A 22,094-nucleotide genomic window follows, 5' to 3' on the forward strand; every position below is an offset into this window, starting at 1 on the left:
AGCAGTTGCACGTGCCTGTTCTCATTACCTTCCCCGCTTTTTTAAAAAAAAATTCATAATCATACTTTATTTAGTACTATGACTGAATTTTGGATTATAGAGAAATAAAATTACTGGATTATCACTATTTACTTCAGGACTGATGTATAATTCTTCAGCTTCCAAACCCACCCTGCATCTTCTCCCCCCTGGCAGTATTTCATACACTGTAAAAAACATAGATAAGGTAATGAGCCATAACCAAAAACAATCTAGTACAGAGCATATCACTTAATCAGGCCTCATCACATAATCCCATGAAACATTCAAAAGGTAGCAAGTAATGGCTGCGGAGTAAGGTAGGAAGTTCAAACTGGCACAAACCATTCAAGTCATAAGAATTACTTCCCATGTAGCAAGGTAACATGTCATATCTTTAGCAACTTTCATATTCAACAACTTTGATGCTGAAGTTAGAACTAAAAACTATAACATTTTGCCTAATACACCCGCAAAAGGTCCTATAAACTGTCCATGTCGCTGTCCTCAGATGCCTCCTCGTCAAAATCAGACCCACTATCAAAGTTCATATTCTGAAGTTCTTCCATATAATTCTCCAAGGTAGGATCACCAGCTTTTAGCAAATCTTTCAAGTCATCTAATATATAAGGTTCTACCAATTTCCAGAACCATGTAGAAACGCTTCCAAGAAAACCTATCCAAAATACTTTCCCCTTTCTCTTCACCCTGCAATCCAGAGATTTTGATTTCAATGTTTTGACAACCCTTCCAACACCCTTAACACTCCCCTTTAGCTTCAGCACAATATCCCCTGATGATGTTCTGTGACCCCCATACATATACCAGTATGCAAGAACCTGAGGTGACATCCACCTGTGGATTAGCTTTGGCAGCTGAGGTTGACCTCTTGGCCAAAACTGTTCTGCATAGAAATCAAAACAAGAGTGCGAGATGGTACAAAATCTCCAAGGGATGTCATCGCTATCACTATCATCACTAGGCTTAAAAGATGGATGTAACCACTCATGGTACTGGTCATGTAAATGTCTCCTCAAAATGGAATGCATGATAGAATTCTGATTGAACTCGAATTGAATCATGTGTTTCTTCCCATCTGATTCAATTTGCAAACCACCTAAAAACAAACCCACTAAAATTTCTCTTTGCTCTTTGCTAAGCTTGAGGCTAATACGCCTCCTTGCCACTTTCCTGCTCGAGCTCAGAACAGAGTCAAGCTTTTCCATCAATGAGGAATCAATATCGTATTTCTTTTGGCACATTAGATCATATATCCTTTCTGCCTTCACATGGTATCCAGAAGAGAGGTATTCTCTTAAAATAGTATTGCATGATCTGGCATTAACACCAATCGCTTCATTATTGCGCATGTGGTTAAAAATCTCCTCAGCTTTGTCAAAATTACCGACTTTCACCAAAGAATCCAAGTAGATCATGTAGACACTCCGGTTGGGTCGACATTTCTCAAGGCATGCAGAGAAGGCTGATTCTAATTTATCGTGCAAGTTTAAATTAAGGTACATGTCCATTATAGAAATAAAAGATGGTGTAAGCGGCTTCATACCACTCTGAACTAACTCTTGCATGAGTGACTCTGCAAGTTCCACTTCTTCAGCCTTGCATAAGACTTCTATAATTTTATGATACGGTGCAACATTGTAAGAACTTAAAACCTCCTGCATCTCTCTGAATGTCTCAAAAGATTTCATAGGTTCTCCTGCCTTTGAAAAGACCTCCATTCTACACACAAAAGCATGTGAAGAGAGACCCTCATCAAGACGGACGAGTTTGAGCCAAGTCCTTTCTGCTTCCTCCACGTCGCCATCCTTTGCACAAGCTCTCAATATGGAAACGAGCACTTCTTGGCTCTCCTCTACTCCTGCTTGCCTCATCTCCTCCCTTAGTGATGTGATTCTTTCTTTATCTATAGTGTCCTGGTAGCTATGTAGCCAGATGAGACCACCATAAATATCCTTCTGCAACTCAAGTCCACATGTCACCAAATTATGATAAATAAATTCAGCCTGTTTGAGATGATGTTTTGCAATGACCCCTGGTTTGCTCACAAGCGCTCTAAACAAAGAATTGTGCAAACTAAGTCGTGGCCGGTACCCTCCCAACTGAATCATCCGATTGTAAATGCTGCATGCCTCCTCCAGGCTACCTTGAACTGTCGTACTAAGATATGCAATGACAAGGATATGAAAAGTTGATTCACTGGGAACGCGTCCCTGACTGATAATATCATCAAATATCTCCCTGCATTTCGCAAACTTTCGCTCCTTGCCCATGTAATCTGCTAACTTAGTGGACAACGCAAAATCAAATCGATACCAATGCTGCTGCATCATCCATTTATACACCTAACAATAACCAAAAGAAAAATCTCAATAACCAAACTCTCCCTTTCTCTTTTTCGCTCTAAAGATTTAGATAAAAACTCCAGCTTAATCCTAAAAGGTTCTAGCCTTACAACAACATAATTCACAAGTCAATATCTCCACTATTATTTTCCTATGCGATACTAAATTTTAGAAATTGCCCATTTAAATTAATATCACAGCTCGTCAATTCTCAGTATCTAAACATTCAATCATAGTATAAAAAAGACACTAAGCACGAAGATTTTAGCGCTGCGGAACAAAAAATTGAAAACCCAGGTGTGATTATAAATAGTACCCTAAACCCGGTCTCGTTTTCGCGAATTCGAGTACAATGAACGACAATATAAGTAGCATCTTCCTGCCTTATCCACTTCCTCTGCCCATTAAGTATCCTCACAGCAGTGGCTGGCTTATGCGCCGGCAACTCCTTACACAACCACGCCAATTTCGCTCTCCTCCACTGCTCCGGCAACTCCGCTAGCTCCTTCACCTCCAGTGCCGGAGCATCCAAGTGCTTCCTATCCCCTCCAGCACCAGAAGATCCCAGCCCGTCATCATCAAATTTAAAAGTTTCCCTCTCATTTTCATCAAAATCCAATATCCCTTCAGATTGAGAATCGCTTGCCAACTGTTCGACAGAAGTACTGAAACATTTTGGGGTTGAAATTGGGTGAAGTGTTCGGGGGGTGTTAATGGGTTCGGGGATGTGGATGCGCTGTTGTTGGTGGAGGGAAAGGGAGAGGGAGGAGGAGAAGAGGGAAGTGCGCATAGGTGAGGTGAGGGTTAGTATGTCGGGTACTATAGGGTTTAAAGGGGGTTTATAATGGTGGTAGAAAGTGATGAGAGAAGGGGCTTGAGCTCCTTTGAGAAGCATTGGATGTTGTTATTATGGGTTTAAGCTTTCAGTTGTGACTAGGGTGGGGAGGGAAGGGGTATTTGTGAAGACTCGATAGGCGAGTATAGGTAAGGAAGCTCTGTGCCTTTGTTGGCTCCACCTTCTCCTTCCTTTTTTTTTTTTTTTTTCCTTCTCTTCTTAAACGGTCATCAATACTCGCAATCACGTATCTTTTTTTCTTTTTTTTAAATCAGGGGTGTCCGGATCAGTTTACGCGCACCACAACTAATTCTCAGATCTACTGAACACCCTGCAAGCCCAGTAAACAAGTAAAACACCGCAGTGATGACAGACGTGCACGCTGAGACTCGAATCCAGGTGACAGAAACAAGAAAACCTTGTCTTTATCGCTGGATCACAAGCCTCGATACAATTACGTATTTTGATGATTGAGAATTAGGTCTGTCATCAATATTCAAAGTGATGTATTTTCTCTCCACGTAATTTTTTCAATTCGACTCCCAAAGATAATTTTGAAAATGAACCCACTTTAAATTACTTTAGCTTTTGAAATTTAAAGATCTATATAGAAGTTTCTATATTGTTACTACAAGGGAGGAGGGGAGTGGAAAATGGTGATTCCAAGGCAAACCAGGCGTGAGAAAACACACCTGACTAGGGGGAAATCAGAAAATAAAATTAAAGGGGGTTAAAATTTTAATTATTTTATTATTTAAGCTAAAAAGATAAATATTATTAAGAAAAAGACTGAAAAAACAATTTTTTTGGAGGAGCTGGGCCCTGCCAGCCCCCCTGTCTTCACCCCTGCACCTGACCAACCGGTCTACACTCCTCTCGTGGATCCTTTAATTTTTTTACAATGGTTGTATTCCGTAATGACCAGCCCATCTGTTTAGAAGCTCAAGCAACTAAACTCTGATTTTGTTGGATGACTCGTTTGATTGATTTCGTTTTTTTTTTTTTTTTTGCGTGTTGTTAAGCTTATTTTATTGATATTTTTTAATAGTATTGGTGATATTATTATTAGAATTTTGATATGTTTTTAAAATCTTTTTTTTTCTCTCTTCTTATTAAATTCTATATCTTTCAAATTTTATAATTTAAAATAGTAGTAGATGACACTTGTAAATTAGAAGTGTCTCTCTAAACTATTTTATTTTTTAAAATATTTTTTATTGATTTATTTTTTTAGCCTGATAGAGTACAAAAATACTCTTGTTTTTAACGGGTTCCAAAGTGTGCAGAGAGTAAGGAGGTACACTTTCTGCATACTTTGTTGTTGAAACAACTCCCAGCACATAGACATGCTGCTGCACGAGGACATGAGTCATGATGACTCTTGAGAACATGAGCATTGATTTTTTTACGTTTCCATTCTAAATCTACAAAGCTTTTTTTAAGGTAAAAAACTTGACAGTTTAAATGGATGGTCATGCTAGCTGCTGCTGAGTTGTGGACGAGATCTTTGCTAGTTCTTTAGAAAGGCCCCATCTCCTCTGCAATGTCTCTGAATTCACTCATGATCAAGCCAGTTCTGAAAGTTCTCACCGCATTGGTTTCACTAGTCTGCCAGAAAGCTTGGATGAGTACCATGTGTGTTCTCTAATCTGGTCCTCGTTTTTTATTTTTGCTTTGCAGAACAAATTATCAGAAATTGCTGATTAATTTGGCAACAAAAAGACCTAATCAAAGAAAAAGATTCAGTGAGCAAAATGAAAAGGAGCAAAGAGAGGCACTGTGGATTCCAGTACAAAGAATCGATGCTTGGTTGCTTTTCTATGCATGCATGGATGTCAGCTGGAAACCATTCATGTGATGCATTCGGGTACACGTGTATTCTTAGAAGGTCCATAAGCTTCGCTCACATTCCATACACGTGGAACAATCTTTACATCCCCCTACAAATGCGCCTTGGATAGGTCTGAATGATTGGCTCCGTCCAAAGAGCGCGAATCAAGTAAATATAGGAGTGCAGTGTCTAGTCAAGAATACTTGTGACTGGTAATGCGGAATGTTTTTAATTAAAAAACATATTAAAATAATTTTTTATATATTTTTTAATTTTTAATATTAATAAAATTATAAAAATAAACTTAAAAACCATATAAAAAAAAGTAATTTGAAAAATATTTTTAAAAGTAAAGATAATAACATGATACCAGATAATATCTTAGAGCTCAGTTAAAACCTTGTTTGATTTTGTATTTTAAAAAGATTTTTTAAAAAAATAAATTTTTTTTACTTTAAATTAATATTTTTTTAGTATTTTTAGATTATTTTAAAGTATTGATATTAAAAATAATTTTTAAAAAATAAAAAAATATTATTTTAATATATTTTCAAATAAATATATACTTTAAAAAACAATCAAAATTACATTTCCAAACATGTTTTATACAAGTACAAATAATATATACATTTGAATACAAGCAAATATGCACAGCAGCACAGTTGTTTTTGTTTTAAAGACAGCGACCACTGACCACGACGTAAAAATGGTGGTTCAACGATTTCGTGTCAACATTGAGGACATACATTCCCCGTGCAGATCGGTGTCTTGGAGTAATTAATCCAACCCCTCTTATCATTCAACATAATTTTGAGGTCTAGGAATCTTTTTTTTTTGTTTTTATTTCTGTCTTTTAAAAATATTTTAAAAAAATTTTATTTTTTTTATTTTTTATCGCTTGAAATTAATATTTTTAAATTATTCTGAGTTGCTGATATTAAAAATAATTTTTAAAAAATAAAAAATATATTATTTTAATATATTTCTAAGTAAAAAAATTTTAAAAAATAATTATTATTATAAACTCAAATGCACGTTAGCAATACCTTCTACCTTACACCCTCCTATTAATCTTTTAGTACGTGCATTGTCTAATTAGCAATTTCAAGCACCATTCCCTTTTTCATATAATTTAAGCACGGAAGGGTTTTTTTTCCATTCAAAAGAATTTATTTTACAAGTATTTTAGTCATCTTAACCCTTCATCATGGTTATCGGATCTATTTTGAAGCCTGACTTGATCAAGGATTCGAGTCATTGGGTCATTGATACAATCTCAAAACAGTGTTATTTAAAGATAGAAAAAACATAATTAAAAACAATAAAAATACTAGAAAAAAACATGATTAAAAAAAATTATTTTTTTTAAAACGGTGATTTTGCAGCAGAAGGATCACACAAGTTGACCTTGTAAACCATATGGGGTTTAGGGGGCGTTTGTTTTCTGGAAAGTGGTTTCCGGGAAATCACTTTCCAAACTTTCTTGTGTTTGTTTGCCATTAGGAAAGTTGGTCAACGAAAAACACTTTTCAGTCAAAGAAAAATTTTTCTTGGTTTTCAGGAAAGTGTTTTCCTTTTATTTTGGGCGAAAAACACTTTCTGGAAGTTGAGAAAAATTTTGAAATGTCATATTATTTGCCGATTATATCAAATTTGGTCCTCAAACTTTTGATTGTTATATATATATATATATATATATATATATATATTGTTTTAAATATTTGTTTTTCAATTTCATCACTTAGAATTTAATTTTTATATTAACTTTGGTTCTCATTTTTATTTTGCTTTTTCCTTATCATTTTTTAATTGAAATTTTTTATCTATCAAATTTGGTCATCATTCTTTTGATTGTTACTTATTTTATTTGAAATAATTTATGAAATGTTAATTATTATTATTTTAATTTCTTCATCTTTCAATTTTTTTATTTTTTATTTGATCTCTATTATTTTGATTATTATTTATTTTATTTGAGATAATTTATGAAATTATATATTTTTTCAATTTCATTCTCATTCAACTTTTTAATTTGTAAGATTTGTTCCTCATTATTTTAATAAATTTTAAAAAAATAAAACATTAATAAGTTATTTTCCATGACATAACCAAACACTGGAAAATATTTTCCAACTTATTTTTCATTACACTACCAAACATTAAAAAATACTTTTTCAAAATTCATTTTTTTCGAAATTCACTTTCTAAAAATAAACTATTTTTCACCAAACAAACGAGAACTTAATAACATGATATTTAGTAACCGCGTCATCCTTCAAGTTTTCCCCTGCATCATCATCGATCTTCCCCGAAGACAATGTAGCTTCTTTCCCTAGCCATAAGGCAAGAACTTTCTACTTTCGATCGAGCATGCCCGTTAATTGGCTACTTGCATGCCTGCTGGAAATTAACAGGATTCGATCGGAAACGTGCTCGCTCAAACTCCAGCAAGTGTGAAATAGACAGCAGCTAGCCTTTATCGTGACTATGAACAGAACACCAGCAGTTTTTTAAACCTGAATTATATATATATATATATAGATTATAAAACTCAAGTTATAATCGTACTTAATATATAGTCGAGCTAGCTTTTATTTGTAGTTTTATACTATAAACAATCAATGGATCCTTCTAGCAGTGTCCAGTAACACCCATCCATAATAAAAATACTACCAGCTGATGGTTTGAATTCACGTAACCCATCATGCTTCAATAACATATTCAGCAGTTTATTACATCACATGCTTGTCTGTATCCTAACTAACCATCCTGCAGGTTTAAGTTTGGTTAAGACTATATATTTTATATTCGAGTATGTATGGATGCGGCAGGATCACAAACCTATTTGGTGTAGCTAGCTTCCTTCCATTAATTATGGTGGTAGGAAATTAATATGAAAATGGCAGCCAAAGTTTGAATTCATTTATACACGAAGCCTACTCCGTTGGTTTGCTTCAAGCTGGACCTTCGGATTGCTTGGTTGGATATACAAATTGACCTAAATCATGGAGCATAAATTAAGAATGTCAATTTCATTTTGTCTACCCTTAAAGATGAGCCACACAGTTGCACCAACTACCAAGTATTACTCTAGGGACCGTTTGAAAATACGATCCAACTCGTGATTCTAAAAAATTCAATTTTTTTATTAAAAATTAATTTTTTTATATTTTTAAATTATTTTAATATGCTGATCTCAAAAATAATTTTTTAAAAATAAAAAAACATCATTTTGATGTATTTCTAATCAAAAAGTACTTTGAACCACAACCACAATTCCAAATATTTTGTATAATGAAAAAAAAATATTTTTTCCATTATACAATGCTTTACTATTCATCCTCTCACACCTTATTGTGGATGGACTATTCAGATTTTTGTTTTTTTTCAAAAAAAATTAGTATTTGATTCTAATTGAAGGCCAATTAATTTTAATTTTTTATAAAAATATAGGATTGAAAAAAGAGAGATCAAAATAAAAAAAACACCAAACATGGTGGCATGTTTGGTGTTTTTTTTTTTTTTTTCTAGGGATACGTTTCGTGTCCAGAATAGAGGGCTCTATATTCATGTCAAGAGTCAAATTGTACTTTGTGCGCTGGCTTTCAATTATCAAGTGAGAAACTCTTTCAATGTTCGTGGTAATTGTTATTCGCTTACGTGGCTGAGGAAGGAGGGTGTTAGTTGCACTTTTTTTTCTTTTATCAAATAAAATAATATGATGATCAATACACATTAAAATCTCCTTCTAGTTAAGCTAATCCATTCAACTTAAATTTAAATTAAAAAAAAAAATTGTGTGTTTATTGTTCATTATATCGAAGCCATTGCAGTGCAAGAATTTACTGTTCCTAAAGTTAAAATACAATTTTAGTTCTTTATTTTTTTTTCTTCATATTTTATCCATTTACTTTTTTTTATTTATTTCTTAGCCATGAGTTTTATTTTTATTATATTTCATTGATGTATGTTAAGAGATAACAAATAAAGTCATCATAAAAGGTGGAGGGGAAAAGCTTCTTGCTGGCTATATTTTGGCCATGAAAACATCAATCTTTATATACATGAGTTCTTCTTAAAAAATATTTAATTGAGGTGATTTTGATCTAATTATGCTAAGAAAATAAATAAGGGCTTGAAAAAGTTTTTTTTTTTTTAAAAACTAATTTACTATGTTTTAGAGTTACAACTGAAATTATCGAGGTTTATAAAGTGTTTTTTAAATGTTTTTAAGTGAAAATAAATTAAAATTTAATTTTTTTTATCCAGATATATCAGAGCTCAAATTTATTATAGTTTAAACAAAAAATGACAAGTACTGTATAAGAAATTAGACTTTGGACAAAAAATACATTTCTCATAAAAAAAATAATGAAAAAGGAGTTTTGAATAAAAGAATACATTTTTCCTCCTTAGATTTAAATCACCTCAACTTTTATGAATTTTTATTTTAATTATTTTACGTTTTTATGTTGCTGATAAAAAAATCCATGGCTATATGAAATAAGAAATTCATAAATAAGAAAATTTGAATAAAAATTACATCTTCTAATCTAAAACCTAAACAATCTAATTTCTTTTTGTGTTTTGAAAATCACCGCACAAGGCTTTGAAGGAGAAAGCAGGCGAGTCAAAGTAAAAAGGAAGAAGAGTCCACAATTGCAACTGTCTTCCTCCCCACATCGAATCATTCCTTCTAAACCCAGAAAACTCGACCCTCGTCCTCGTGACCTGTGAAGTTAAACCTTATCCAAAGTCCAAACTGCAAACAAACCCATATCAGTCATTTCATTACCATCACCCCCATTCAGACAAAACCCATATCACGAAACTTCCTTAACTTTTAGACAACAAAAATCATTGTCCAAGAGGAAAAAAAAGATATCACCCAGAGTAGTAAAAGAAGGTGAAAAGGCAAAGTGAAAGACACAAAACCCTGTTTTCTTTTGCTTATAGATTGAAGGAAAGAAAGAAGGCTTTAAGAGTTAGTTTTTAGAGGGAGTCAGAAGGAAAAAAATAATGATATAATTAAAAAGAAAACTTTATCACAAGTTCTCTCCGCTTCCTCTCTCTTTCTCTAATATATCTCTGCAACTCCCATTCTCTAATTTAAAAGAAAATAAAAAAAAATGAAAAACCCATAAAGGGTTGGTGAGCTTTTCACGTGTTTTTTGTTCAAAAATCGAATCTTTTTGGTCCACGTATAGTTCCATTTCGATCTCTCTGGAAAAGGTTTTCTCTAGTGATGTTGATAATGTGAGTTATTGATTGAGCCTTCTTTTTATTTTTATTATTTTTCTTCTCGTGGATTCTTTTTTTTTTTTGAGAGATATATTTAAAGTAGAGGGAGTTATAAGGAGAAATGGATCGATCGGCGATGACAGTGGGACCGGGAATGGACCTGCCGATTATGCACGACGGAGACCGGTATGAGTTAGTGAAAGATATTGGGTCAGGGAATTTTGGTGTGGCTAGGTTGATGAGGGATAAACAGACTGATGATCTTGTTGCTGTTAAGTATATCGAGAGAGGTGAGAAGGTTAGTACTATTGTGTTTTTTTATTTATTTTTGTTCTGATTTTCACTCCTTTTTTTTACGAAGTTTATTATGGGATTTTGAGCTTGCTTAAGTTTGTTTCTAGTTACAGCTTAATGGGAAGCTCTTAATTTAGTGGTTAATTAAATTGATTTATCATTTACGTTTGTTTGTGCGTGCTTGAGGGCTGATTTATGTATTTCTTTGGTGTGAATTCTATTTGTTTTGTTTCGATTTACTTCAGTGTCTAATCAGTTGTTTTGCTTTATTTCTATACTTGAACCGAGCTCCTTTCGCTTTTTTTTCTAGGTTTACGGGCTATAGTCGTTTTGCGATTGTTTGAATTTTTTTTGGTTTTGGTTGATCAAATGTTTATACTGATTTTACTTATTAGATGCCTGATCTGACGAATTTTGTTATGAATGTGATCAATAAGGGGGTAAAAATTAGAAGCAAAAGCACAACTTGGCAGAACAATGACAGGCTATAAGAATACCATATATCGGCCACAAGTTCCAAATTAGGAAAACCTGCGACTTACAAAACCTGTATATAACCGTGAATTTTTGCTGCGTGCATGGCTATAGGTTAAGTAATTTGCCTGACAAAGAAATGTAAAGAAACTGAATGTTACTTTTCATATGAAATAACTTGCCAGTCTTGGCCATTAGGTTTCTTGAAATCGGCCATCCATTTTTAGTTTGTATTCTGACAACTAATGTAGAGCCCATATCCAAGTTATTGATTGTGGAGTCATTAGGGATGACAATTTGATCTAAACCTGATGGATACCGATCTGAATGAACAATTTTTTATTTTATTTTATTATTATGGATAATTACTTTACTTGATGGGTGATGGATAAGGTATGGATATTGGCAAAGCCGACCCAAGATATATATTTGTATTATATAGATAAGTATAGAACATTTATATTATTATTTTTAATTCAATAATATATATATATATATATATATATATATATATATATAAAATTCAAATATATATCACTATTTTATTTTTTGTTGAATAATAAATAATAGTCATAAAATGGATATCCATATGGACACCCCAAACCCGATGGAAGGGGTATAAATATCTAAATCTTTTACTCCATGTGTAATGGGTAGGGTATGTATATAAAGAAACCTAACCCGGGGTAACATTGCCATCCCTAGGAGTTGGCATTCTCGGTGTTATACAAGAAATCTTTGTACTTGATATGCAATAATTCAACAATAGATAAACTAACCTTAATTTATTTTCCGTGCAACAGATAGATGAAAACGTGCGAAGAGAAATCATTAACCACAGGTCGCTTAGGCATCCCAACATTGTCAGATTCAAAGAGGTCTGTCAATTCCTACAACTTATTATTTTTTTCCCTTTACAAAGAGGTAGTTTTTATTCAATAACTCAATGGCACGACTATAGGTCATATTAACCCCAACTCACCTGGCAATTGTGATGGAATATGCATCTGGTGGAGAGCTCTTTGAGCGCATATGTATTGCTGGTCGCTTCAGCGAGGATGAGGTTCTTACCCAACACATAGATATGTTTTAGTGCTCCTGATATTTTTTTTTTGTAATGCGCTCAGCCTTGTGATGCAGGCACGCTTTTTCTTTCAACAACTTATATCAGGAGTTAGCTACTGCCATGCAATGGTTAGTAAATCCTATATTATGCCTTTGTTTATTGTTCTTACTTTAGCAAAAAGTATGAGGGGTTTGTTGTGTTTTAATTCATTCCTTTGTGAAGCAAGTATGCCACCGTGACTTGAAACTGGAGAATACATTGTTGGATGGAAGCCCAGCACCTCGATTGAAGATTTGTGATTTTGGTTACTCTAAGGTACAAGAATCCTTATGCTGTTATTGTTGAAAATCCATAATATGATTTCTTGGATGTCTATAGGATCATGGATGAACATTCGTAAAGATTTTTCCTGTTCAATTGCTGACATAGTTGCATATTGTCCGTACCTGCTTTTAACAGTCATCTGTGCTGCACTCACAACCGAAATCTACTGTTGGAACTCCTGCCTATATTGCTCCTGAAGTGTTACTTAAGAAGGAATACGATGGCAAGGTAGGATTTCTGTTCTTTTACTTGATTCAACATGCATGAACTTATGGAGCAAGGATGTCATTTTCGCACTACAACATGTGTACATTACAACTCGATGTTATACTGATGTCTTGCAGTTAATTCTTTCATTCAGATTGCAGATGTATGGTCTTGTGGTGTGACTTTATATGTTATGCTGGTGGGAGCATACCCTTTCGAGGACCCTGATGAGCCCATGAATTTTCGCAACACAATCCACGTAATGTATCACCTCTCTTCTTAGCTTAGTATGGGAGCTTTGCTGAGACCTTGACAAACCTATCCTGTTGTTTCTTTCAGCGAATTTTAAATGTCCAGTATTCAATTCCGGACTATGTTCACATATCTCCTGAATGCCAACATCTAATCTCAAGAATTTTTGTAGCAGACCCTGCAATGGTTAGTATGGTCTCTCTTGATTCCTGAAATTAGATTCTGTTAACATTTTTACAATGATTATCTGTTTGCCATCTCAAAAATATTGTTTTGATTGCTTATTTTTTGTCAAATGATATATATTACTCGCTCTTCACTGGCATGTCCTTTCTTTCCTCCTCACTCTCAGTATTTTGCTTCACCAATATCCTGTCCCAAATCCTTCATCCTCCCTCCCTTCATGGCTCTATTATTGACTTTTTGTGGGTAAAGTTTCTAATTTGAATACCTTTTTGAACAGAGGATTACCATTCCCGAGATTAGGAATCATGAATGGTTTCTAAAGAATCTCCCAGCAGATCTCATGGTGGAAAATACAATGAATAACGAGTTTGAAGAACCCGATCAACCAATGCAAAGCATTGAAGAGATAATGCAAATAATATCTGAAGCCACCATACCTGCAGCAGGCACCCCCAGCCTCAACCAATATTTGACTGGCAGCCTGGACATTGATGACGACATGGAGGACTTGGAGAGTGATCCTGAGCTTGACCTGGACAGCAGTGGAGAGATAGTATATGCAATGTGAATGCCTACTAGTGAAGGGGTATCTAGAATGCTGTGCTGATTGCCTGTGAAAGTGAAGTGACTGTAAAAGAATGGAGGACCAAGTTTCTACATGCATGTGTCCCGTTATGCTAGCACCCTCAGAGGATTGCTTCTGTTCTTCTGTGATATGTTGTCACACTTTCAAGTGGCATATAAAATACTGTTTGTGTACACCTTGTAACACGTTCATGTAATAAAGTCTTGTTATATCTTATCTTGAATCATATTGCTTGCTTGTTCTGTTATAATTTCCTTTCCCATAACTTTTTGTTTGCAGGAATATTTAGGGTATGGACATGTATTTGACAAAAGCAACAGGGTTAGGCTGGCTGTCTTTAGTGCTTCTGCTGGCAAAAGGAACACCAGGTTATCTTCGTCAAGGATGCGTGTGATCTGCAATCATCATTTCTTGGTAAAGCTGTTTATCAGCAAAGCTTCTTAGGCTCCTTTACTATTTGGGGTATGGAAGCAAGCAGAAAAATTCGGGTGATTTGGCTGAAACTATAAACATCTCAAAACATCTCACAATGAATGACAAGTTAGCTAGGGCGAGAGAGAGAAAGGAAAATGGTTCTTGTTGCTGAACATCAAAGGAGAAAACTTGATGATCTGACCTTCTGTCTGGTTTTGCTTAACACAACTCTTCTGGAGAACTACTTGTTCATTTTTTTCGTTGGCTAGGACCTTGGACTCTTGTTTTTAGTTCAAACTAACTTTTTGTACCCGCGTAATGTAGCGGCATAATTCCCAAAACTTATTTTTATTTAACTTGCCTACTATTAAAATAAAAACTCAAATTTAAATTCCAAAGTAAAAAATGTATTTATGCAGTCAAAATTCTTTTTTTTATTATTATTTATACTTATCTCTAGTTATTTAACATAATCATTACTTTTTTCATCAATAGTATGGTTTTTTCAATAAGAATTTAATGAAATTAAAATAGAAATTCATAAAAATTGAAATGATTTAAATTTATGAGGGAAAAAAATTATTTCTATTAAAAACACTTTTTTTTGTTATTCATTATTTTTCTTATTTTGAAAAACAATACTTTCTTTGTCCGAAGTTTTTTTTTTATATAAAAACTTATAACGATTTAAAAGTTCAACTTAGAAAAACAAAGGTCTCAATTTAATGTGATTATGAAAAAGTAAATTAATTAATAATTAAATTTTACATATAATTATTTATAAGACTATTGTTAATATTACCAAAAGAACCCTTTTATTTTATTTGGAAGTTGTGGCATAATTAAATTACATTTAAATATTATTTCAATAATTTTATTTAAAAAATTAAACAAAAAAAAAAAAAAAGGTGAAGGGACCAGGGCGTATTGTGTGTGTGTGCATGCTTCAAAGACAATAACAATAATCAGTCGCTAGAGGGGCTATCATGTGCGTATGCTTGGAAATATTATAAATATTGTTTTTTAAAATATTTTTTATTTAAAAATATATTAAAATAGTATAAAAATATAAAAAATTTAATTTAAAAATAAAAAATATTCCCATAAATTTTCAAAAGATAATTAGACCGGAATGCCAAATGGAGCCTTCGCCTCCATTGTCCAAGATGTGTATTGTGGATTCAAGCTGCAAAATTCGAATGATTTGGTTGAAATTATAAAAACAAAAAACGAAGAAGAAGAGGAGTACAGTAGGATATTTTCGGGTGGGTATGTTAAGTTAGAGGATAATTTCAAGGATACATCCTCTCACATGGAGCTGAGCCATATTTGTTAGAATCAGCTCAGGGCTCGAATCGCAAACTCATCTTGGGTTAACCTCAAACAACATTGATATTTTTTTTAATAAAATAATATTATTTTAGATAATAAAAATTTACAGATCACTGGATCAATATTCAAACCAATTTAAAAAGAAATCTAGTAAAAAATAAGTGAAACTAAGTCTAATATCAGATTTAATACGGGATAATAAACAAAAGATTTAAAGCATGAAAAGAAAAAAGTTTTTTTTTAAAAAAAACTAAACAAAAAAAAAAGATTAGAGATATGCAAAATCTGTAATATTTTTTATTAATCATCAAAAATTATCTCATAAAATGAAAAAAATATATATAAATAGTAAAATTCAAAAACATTACTATTATTCTATCATAATTTCAAAAAAATAAAATAAATAATAAAATATGCTCAAATAGATTTATTCTTCCAATAAAAAAGTAATAGGCTGAACTATTCTACGTCCTATCCACCATGCAAAATCGAGTTTAATAATTGTGACTAGTGAATTAAAAGGAATTTAATGACACATTGAATTGATATTTGAAGAGGGATCTAATAATTTTTTCTTAATACTGTTATTGATTGAACTAAAAGCAAAGAAGAAGCCTCCTGGCGTCTGAGTGGTGTGGCCTTAGACGAAAAGAAAAATTAAAATTGAACCTGACGTGAATCGAACACGCAACCTTCTGATCTGGAGTCAGACGCGCTACCATTGCGCCACAGATCCACCTGAGCTCAATATCCGAGACATTATATTTAAACTAAATACATATTCGAACATATGACGTTATGAATCAAGACAAACCGAATTACATGGGAAACACAATTTAATTGAACTTTATCCATGCATCCCCTTTATCCACATTGTTGATCATGCTGCCTTTCCATAACACTCCATTGGCAAAGCGTGACATGTGAAATAAAATCGAATAAATAATATAAATTATATTTTAAAATTTTATTTAATAGTGTAAGTTATTGAGTTGAGATGATTTTTTAATAAGGTATTAGAGTCTTGATAATCAAATAATCATAAGTTTAAATCTCATCATCCTTATTTATTTGATAAAAGTAAAACAAAAAATAATGTGAGTCTGTGTAATTTTTAAATCTAAATGGTTTTCACTTGAAAAGATGTGTTAGAGAATAATATAAATTATATTTTAAAACTTTATCTAATAATTTAAATTATTGAATTGAGATGGTTATTTTCCATAAAATTCCTGCAATTTCATCAATGTGAAGAATATTGTTGCGGCAATCAAATGCCATGGAACATCAGTATCCTGTCAATATATTCTCATGAAAAATTAGACAAGCAAAACATTTATTTCATTCCGTCTGTCCACAAACAACGGATCAAACTTCATAAACTCGAAAAAGAAAACTGCTATGAAATCAGTGCCACCATACCATACAATTCAATTAAAAGCTGCACCTGCCTCTTCCTAGGCAGAAAAGCTGAAGCAAGTGAGCCAATAAAATCTATCCACAACCTAAAATATAGGCCGAAGAATCATACCTCAAACAACATTCATACTCAGAAATATCTCGTAACCGGAAGTCCTAAACACATTACAAGATAAGACTTGACATTAGCAAACTCTGAGTTTTCAAATTATTGCATGATGGCTTAAACAAGACAACATACAGGAACACAAAGCATACCGCTGAAAGATCAACAATCTTTAATCCCTTAGGAAGACCTTTGATGATTTCCTGTAAAGAATAGCACGTGGATCAAACACACGTTGGTATATATGAAGGGACTCGGTAAGTTAAATTCCATACGGAGAAGATAATACCTTTGATGCTTACCCTTGCCTCTCCTCAATAAACTCACTGAGCTGCTGCTTAAGCTTGATAACTTCCTGCTCCTATATGGACAGTGGAAACCATTAAGAGAATTCACATGTGGGTTTCCAAGGCAATACCAAAGCTAAAAAAACCTTTACTTGAGGCTCCAAGGTGAGCTTTTTCTACAATATTCTCCACTTGTTTATCATCTAACAGTGGCTGCCATTAACATATAGGTACATGAACAAACACATTCATGAAAACTACTCTCTCTTTACCTTTTGTTTTTGTTTTTTTTCTCTTGCCTTTTTTAAATGCAGAAAGAGCTTTATGTCTGAGCACTTTATCTGACATTATCATATAAATTACCAAAAACAAAAAAGGAGACACGTAGTCTCAATTCTATATGTGGTCTGAATTGCCAAAAACCATGATTAAACAAAAGAGCAGTGCAGAACAACGTAAATTTACCACATAATTTGTCCTATCTAGTTTTACTCCTAGTAAATCGCGGATTACATCATGGGTCATTCTCTCATCAGCAGCCAATCTGGCATTTAATGCAAATAGAACATGAGGATCTTCTGGTGAGACATTATCTGACACAAATATCAAGTTGGATTTACATTTGGAGTGTAAAGCCTACCTCTTTCTGTCGATTAACTGCTAAGGATTCTAGCTCTTCAATACGCAGTCTTGCCGCCGCAAGGTCCTCATCCTTCTCACATTTTATTTGTTGTGCCAAGCCTAAACCAATGCATTTGAAAGGGGAATCAGAACCCCTGGACTTGGCAGCATTTTTCTCGGACTTGTTCGACGAAGAGCTCATGCTATGAGTGAAATGGCCCTCAGGTTTTACTTGTTCAACCATGCCTTCCAATGCCTTGAACTGTTTTCAGAATTTCTTAAAATACAACTAAAGAAATATGAGATGGAAGAACTATAAAACTTTGCCTACCTTCTGTTTATACTCACTAGCCTGTGCTTCTGAATGCAAATTTAGCTCAGTGATAGGTGCCTTGAACTGGGAAATCTGTTGAATGGTAACAAAGCATGCCTTTCAATTGCTGAAACCGCAGGTAAAAACAATGTTTAATCATTTGTAAGAATGTACCAAAATGGTGAATAAAGGAGCTTTACCTCTGCTTCCTTGTTAGATATATACCTTTCAAGGATTTGTATATGATTCAGTGCATCTTCTAGGCCTCTCTCCTTCTCCTCCAAATGCCTGTAGATGAAAGAAAACCATATATTGAAAAGTTGAAGCAACATCAAAGTATCTAAGCAAACATACAATAGAATCTGATAAAAAGACAAAGCTAAATAATGTATCTGAGCCTTTTCATGCCAGTGTCAACACTTTCAACATTCTGCACCTGATGTTTTACTGAATGAAGCTCAATCTCCGAGCTCTTCTCTCTGCATTCTTTGTCGTTCTGCTTCTGCTTTAAGAATGTCAACCTGACAAGTGTTATATAAGACACTGATTTTGAAATTGTAAGCTGCTTTAACTCGACCATAAATTAGAAAACTAACCTTGTTTATAGCACATTAGTGGTGCATTCTAGCTCTTTAACAGATCTCTCAAGTAGCTTCGCCTGAACTTCTTTTTCTTCAGCATAGATCTTTCCAGATTCAGCTATCTGTCAACAAAGTTTGCAGAGCAAGATCAGGAAACATGAAACATGAAACAAGGTTAGTTTGCCCCTCCATATTTTCAACGGGAATCGTTTAAGGGCATGTACTTTTGAATTTCAACGGCTAGCCTATTTTGTTTTCAGCAGGCTATCTGCTTGGACTTGGAGGTTGTTGTGCTGTATTTCTTGGGCATGGGTTTCGTATTTTTATGGGCCTCGATATTTTTTAGTTGAATGATAGAGCTTACACTGGATCAGAAGAAGACGATGTTTACCATGTAGATCTACTCGGGGATCCATGTTTTTTTTTAAAATAAAAAGATGAAAAAAATATATATGTGTCAATACAATTCTGAAATCCTCACTCTGTAGCTTAGTTGAAACAGCTTCCAAAACACCATTTTAAACAGCTTTTAAACTATACTAGACGTTCTTATTATTATTCTGATGATTTGATTGAAACGAAGGCAATGGGCTCAGCTACCATTCCCATTTTTAGATTAAAAAAAAGAAGTTGATTTTAGACAATGCAAGCTGATCAAAAGGTTTAGTTGCCATCGGTTAATTAGCATGGCCTGCAAGCCACGTTGCTGGTTGGTCGAATGGGGACCATTTCAATTATTTGGCAATTCTATTCATAATGTGTGCAGGGCAAGAACGAAATCTGTCCTCAAACTATCGTGCATCTCCCGACTGAGTGCTTCAACTATTAGTTGTCCCAATTAAGGCCCCGTTTGCTGAAGATTGATTCAATTAACCCCCATTATTATCTACAGTTAAGAGATATATTAACCCCCCATTTTGGTGTAAAAATTCATTAACAAAGATTTATTAGCACTCAAAAAATCATGCAGTTTTAAAAGGGATTATAACTCTTTTCGTTTGTAAAAAGAGTTAGGAGCGTACAGGTGTGCTATTTATAATGCGAACAGAAGCCCGAGTTTTGCACTAAAATAAAGCTTAAATTGAAGGCACATGCAACATTAAGGGATTCAATATTGACCGTGGATAACACTGGGCGTTAATTGAGTAGAATCTCAGTAGATGGGGACTCAATTGCGAGAATTAATAGTTGGATCACTCAGTTGAGATAGGCATAATTGTTTGGGGGCAAGTTCTTACTTACCCCGTATTGTTTTGAGGCCGAAGTGTTGCCCTCTTAGCGAAACACAAAATATCATGTCACAGTCATCTCATTAGTTGAAGCTTGTCGCATATATCCAGAAGGATAACATGATGGCATCTTCTCTTTTTCAACTATAGTAATCATATGCGCGCCTTGTTGCTAATAGTAAACACACACATGAAGTTTAGATATGGCTTATCTCTTCTCAACTTGAGTTTCCCCTATGTCTTCAACAGTCAATATTACTGTGAAATAGACAGATAGAGAGGGAGATCTAGCTAGCTTCTTGTTTAGATGTCTCTTGGAGTTTCCAAAAGCCAAAATAGACTATAGGATATCTTCTATTTTCAAAAAAAAGAAGAAAAAAAGATTGGTATTTTCTCTCTCTTTTCCCACTGTGGTAATAGGGAAGCCATTTCTTTTGTTGCTATATATATATATGTCGGTTGCTTTAACTTGAAAAGTTAGGGAGAGGGACGCGGAGGGAAGAAGAAGAGAGCAAATAAAAATGGTGATACAAAGATTAGAGATGTGCATAGCCCTAGTGAAACTGGCTATGGAGTTTATCATGGCTGTGGTTGAAGCCATTGGAATAGTTATTCAACAGAATGGTACAGCTGCACCTCTAGCAAACCATCATTATATTGCTCCGGTTCCTTTTGTTGGTTTTCTTCCGTGAAAGTTGATCGCTCTGTCCAGTTTCTTCACAAGAAAGCGTCTACTACTAGCTCTTTCAGGTTGTTTTCTTTCTTTTATGGTTATGTGTACATAAAGGAGAGGCTTGTAGTTGGTGAGAGATAATGCCTTCTTTGTAATTAAACTCTATCTGTATGGATTTTAATTTTGTCATAGTTTTTTTTTTTTAATTACAAAGTAGAGGCTAGAACACGTACGAGACTGCACTGCAGGAGACTCTATCTCGCCAATTGAGTTACATGCTCGATGATTTTGATGGTTCAGTTCTTGATTATCTTTGGAAGTAATTAATCTACTATATATTCCCATTAACTAACTTGCAATATATTTACTTTTGTCATTAATTTCTTCGAAATGTTTTTCTCTCGCTCCTGCTATGTTATTTTTCCAAGGACAATATTAATTTGTGTTGACTATTTTTCTTCATTTAAATTAAGGGATATATGCTTATGATCAATGAACACTCAGATAAGAGGGCTATTATTCTAGTAGAAGTGGGGGAAGGAGAAAAATACTACATCTTAGAGAGATTGTAAATGAAGTCCAATAATGGACTTATCCACACACACACACACACACACACACACACAGAGGAAACTCCATTGTCAAAAATCAACTTTGATGTTGATGTATTTGTCTGATAATATCAGCATATGTATCAACCTCAATTCAGCTGCTTTTTGAATTTTGAATTTCATTTTGAAGATAGTGGGACTATAATATTATTGATTTCTCTTTGCGAAGATGAGTGATCAGTGTCTCTATATTATTGTATATAAATATATTTAAATTGTATATAAATCTCTATATTATTCGAATTACTGTTGATATGAATAAATTCCTTCAAAGTGAGAGTACAACTACTAGTTTTTTTTTTCTTTTTTGATAGTCGATCATTTAAAGAAAAGCATTATTGCGCATGAATCATATAATCATAGTGATGTTGTGGGCCAGATGCAGTAGATTCGAATGAATAGAGACAACGACATGATGAGAGCATCATTACACTTACATTATTTCACACAAAAACTACAGTATTTCAAGCATGAAAAATATTAATATAATTTAATCACAGGGCATCTTCTTTTTCTTTCAAACAATCAAGGACAGCACTACTCCATTAATGTGATTAAATCGAATTGCCGGTGGACGTGTTCTTGTAATTGCTGGCATAAGCCGGGATAATAAATGCTTCATGCTAAAATTATTAGCCCAAGGATGACACAGAATCAGTTCTTAACACCTGTTAATTACATGTTACTTTTGCTGGAGGAATCTGTAAATATATACCGGGTTCACAGAGTTGTAACTCAGTTGCTTTGAATTGTGGACATGTTCTGAGCTTCTTCGCCGAAACAAACGTCAAGCATGCTGCCTTGCTGCAATTTTATGAACAAAGAGAGATC

At 33.8% G+C, this 22,094-nt stretch overlaps 2 protein-coding genes, 1 long non-coding RNA gene and 1 other non-coding gene across 14 annotated transcripts; 1 reads left to right on the top strand and 3 right to left on the bottom strand.

Annotated features, from left to right (window-relative positions):
- Positions 1–266: 266 nt before the first annotated feature.
- Positions 267–3,422, bottom strand: LOC7457516 (pentatricopeptide repeat-containing protein At2g15820, chloroplastic). Its single transcript, XM_002313051.4, has 2 exons — positions 2,698–3,422; positions 267–2,381 (listed from the first exon to the last, which is right to left on the bottom strand). The coding sequence occupies exons 1-2, from the start codon at positions 3,274–3,276 to the stop codon at positions 501–503; spliced, it is 2,460 nt and encodes an 819-aa protein (XP_002313087.4). The 5' UTR covers positions 3,277–3,422; the 3' UTR covers positions 267–500.
- A 6,425-nt stretch (positions 3,423–9,847) lies between these two features.
- LOC7490003 (serine/threonine-protein kinase SRK2E) lies at positions 9,848–13,900 on the top strand. 3 transcript variants are annotated; one of them, XM_024609048.2, is made up of 10 exons: positions 9,848–10,303; positions 10,389–10,586; positions 11,860–11,934; positions 12,018–12,119; positions 12,197–12,250; positions 12,345–12,437; positions 12,582–12,674; positions 12,808–12,912; positions 12,993–13,091; positions 13,369–13,900. In XM_024609048.2, exons 2-10 carry the CDS (start codon positions 10,410–10,412, stop codon positions 13,657–13,659), a joined length of 1,089 nt encoding a protein of 362 aa, XP_024464816.1. In that variant the 5' UTR covers positions 9,848–10,303; positions 10,389–10,409; the 3' UTR covers positions 13,660–13,900. The 3 variants fall into 3 exon arrangements, with proteins under 3 accessions (XP_024464816.1, XP_024464815.1, XP_024464817.1); XM_024609047.2 differs by having other exon boundaries at positions 9,848–10,586; XM_024609049.2 differs by lacking the exon at positions 9,848–10,303 and having other exon boundaries at positions 10,409–10,578.
- Positions 13,901–16,087: 2,187 nt separating this feature from the next.
- On the bottom strand, positions 16,088–16,159 carry TRNAW-CCA (transfer RNA tryptophan (anticodon CCA)). Its single transcript has one exon. It is a non-coding gene; the product is annotated as a tRNA-Trp (tRNA).
- Positions 16,160–16,740: 581 nt separating this feature from the next.
- On the bottom strand, positions 16,741–18,876 carry LOC7457515 (uncharacterized). 9 transcript variants are annotated; one of them, XR_008060166.1, is made up of 7 exons: positions 18,766–18,876; positions 18,606–18,690; positions 18,370–18,457; positions 18,188–18,262; positions 17,876–18,118; positions 17,251–17,309; positions 16,741–17,151 (listed from the first exon to the last, which is right to left on the bottom strand). It is a non-coding gene; the product is annotated as an uncharacterized LOC7457515 (long non-coding RNA). The 9 variants fall into 9 exon arrangements; XR_008060165.1 differs by having other exon boundaries at positions 17,238–17,309; XR_008060159.1 differs by having other exon boundaries at positions 17,251–17,779.
- Between the last annotated feature and the right edge of the window lie 3,218 nt (positions 18,877–22,094).

The sequence above is a fragment of the Populus trichocarpa genome, chromosome 9 (genome assembly GCF_000002775.5).
Source record: "Populus trichocarpa isolate Nisqually-1 chromosome 9, P.trichocarpa_v4.1, whole genome shotgun sequence".
Taxonomy (NCBI): Eukaryota; Viridiplantae; Streptophyta; class Magnoliopsida; order Malpighiales; family Salicaceae; genus Populus; species Populus trichocarpa.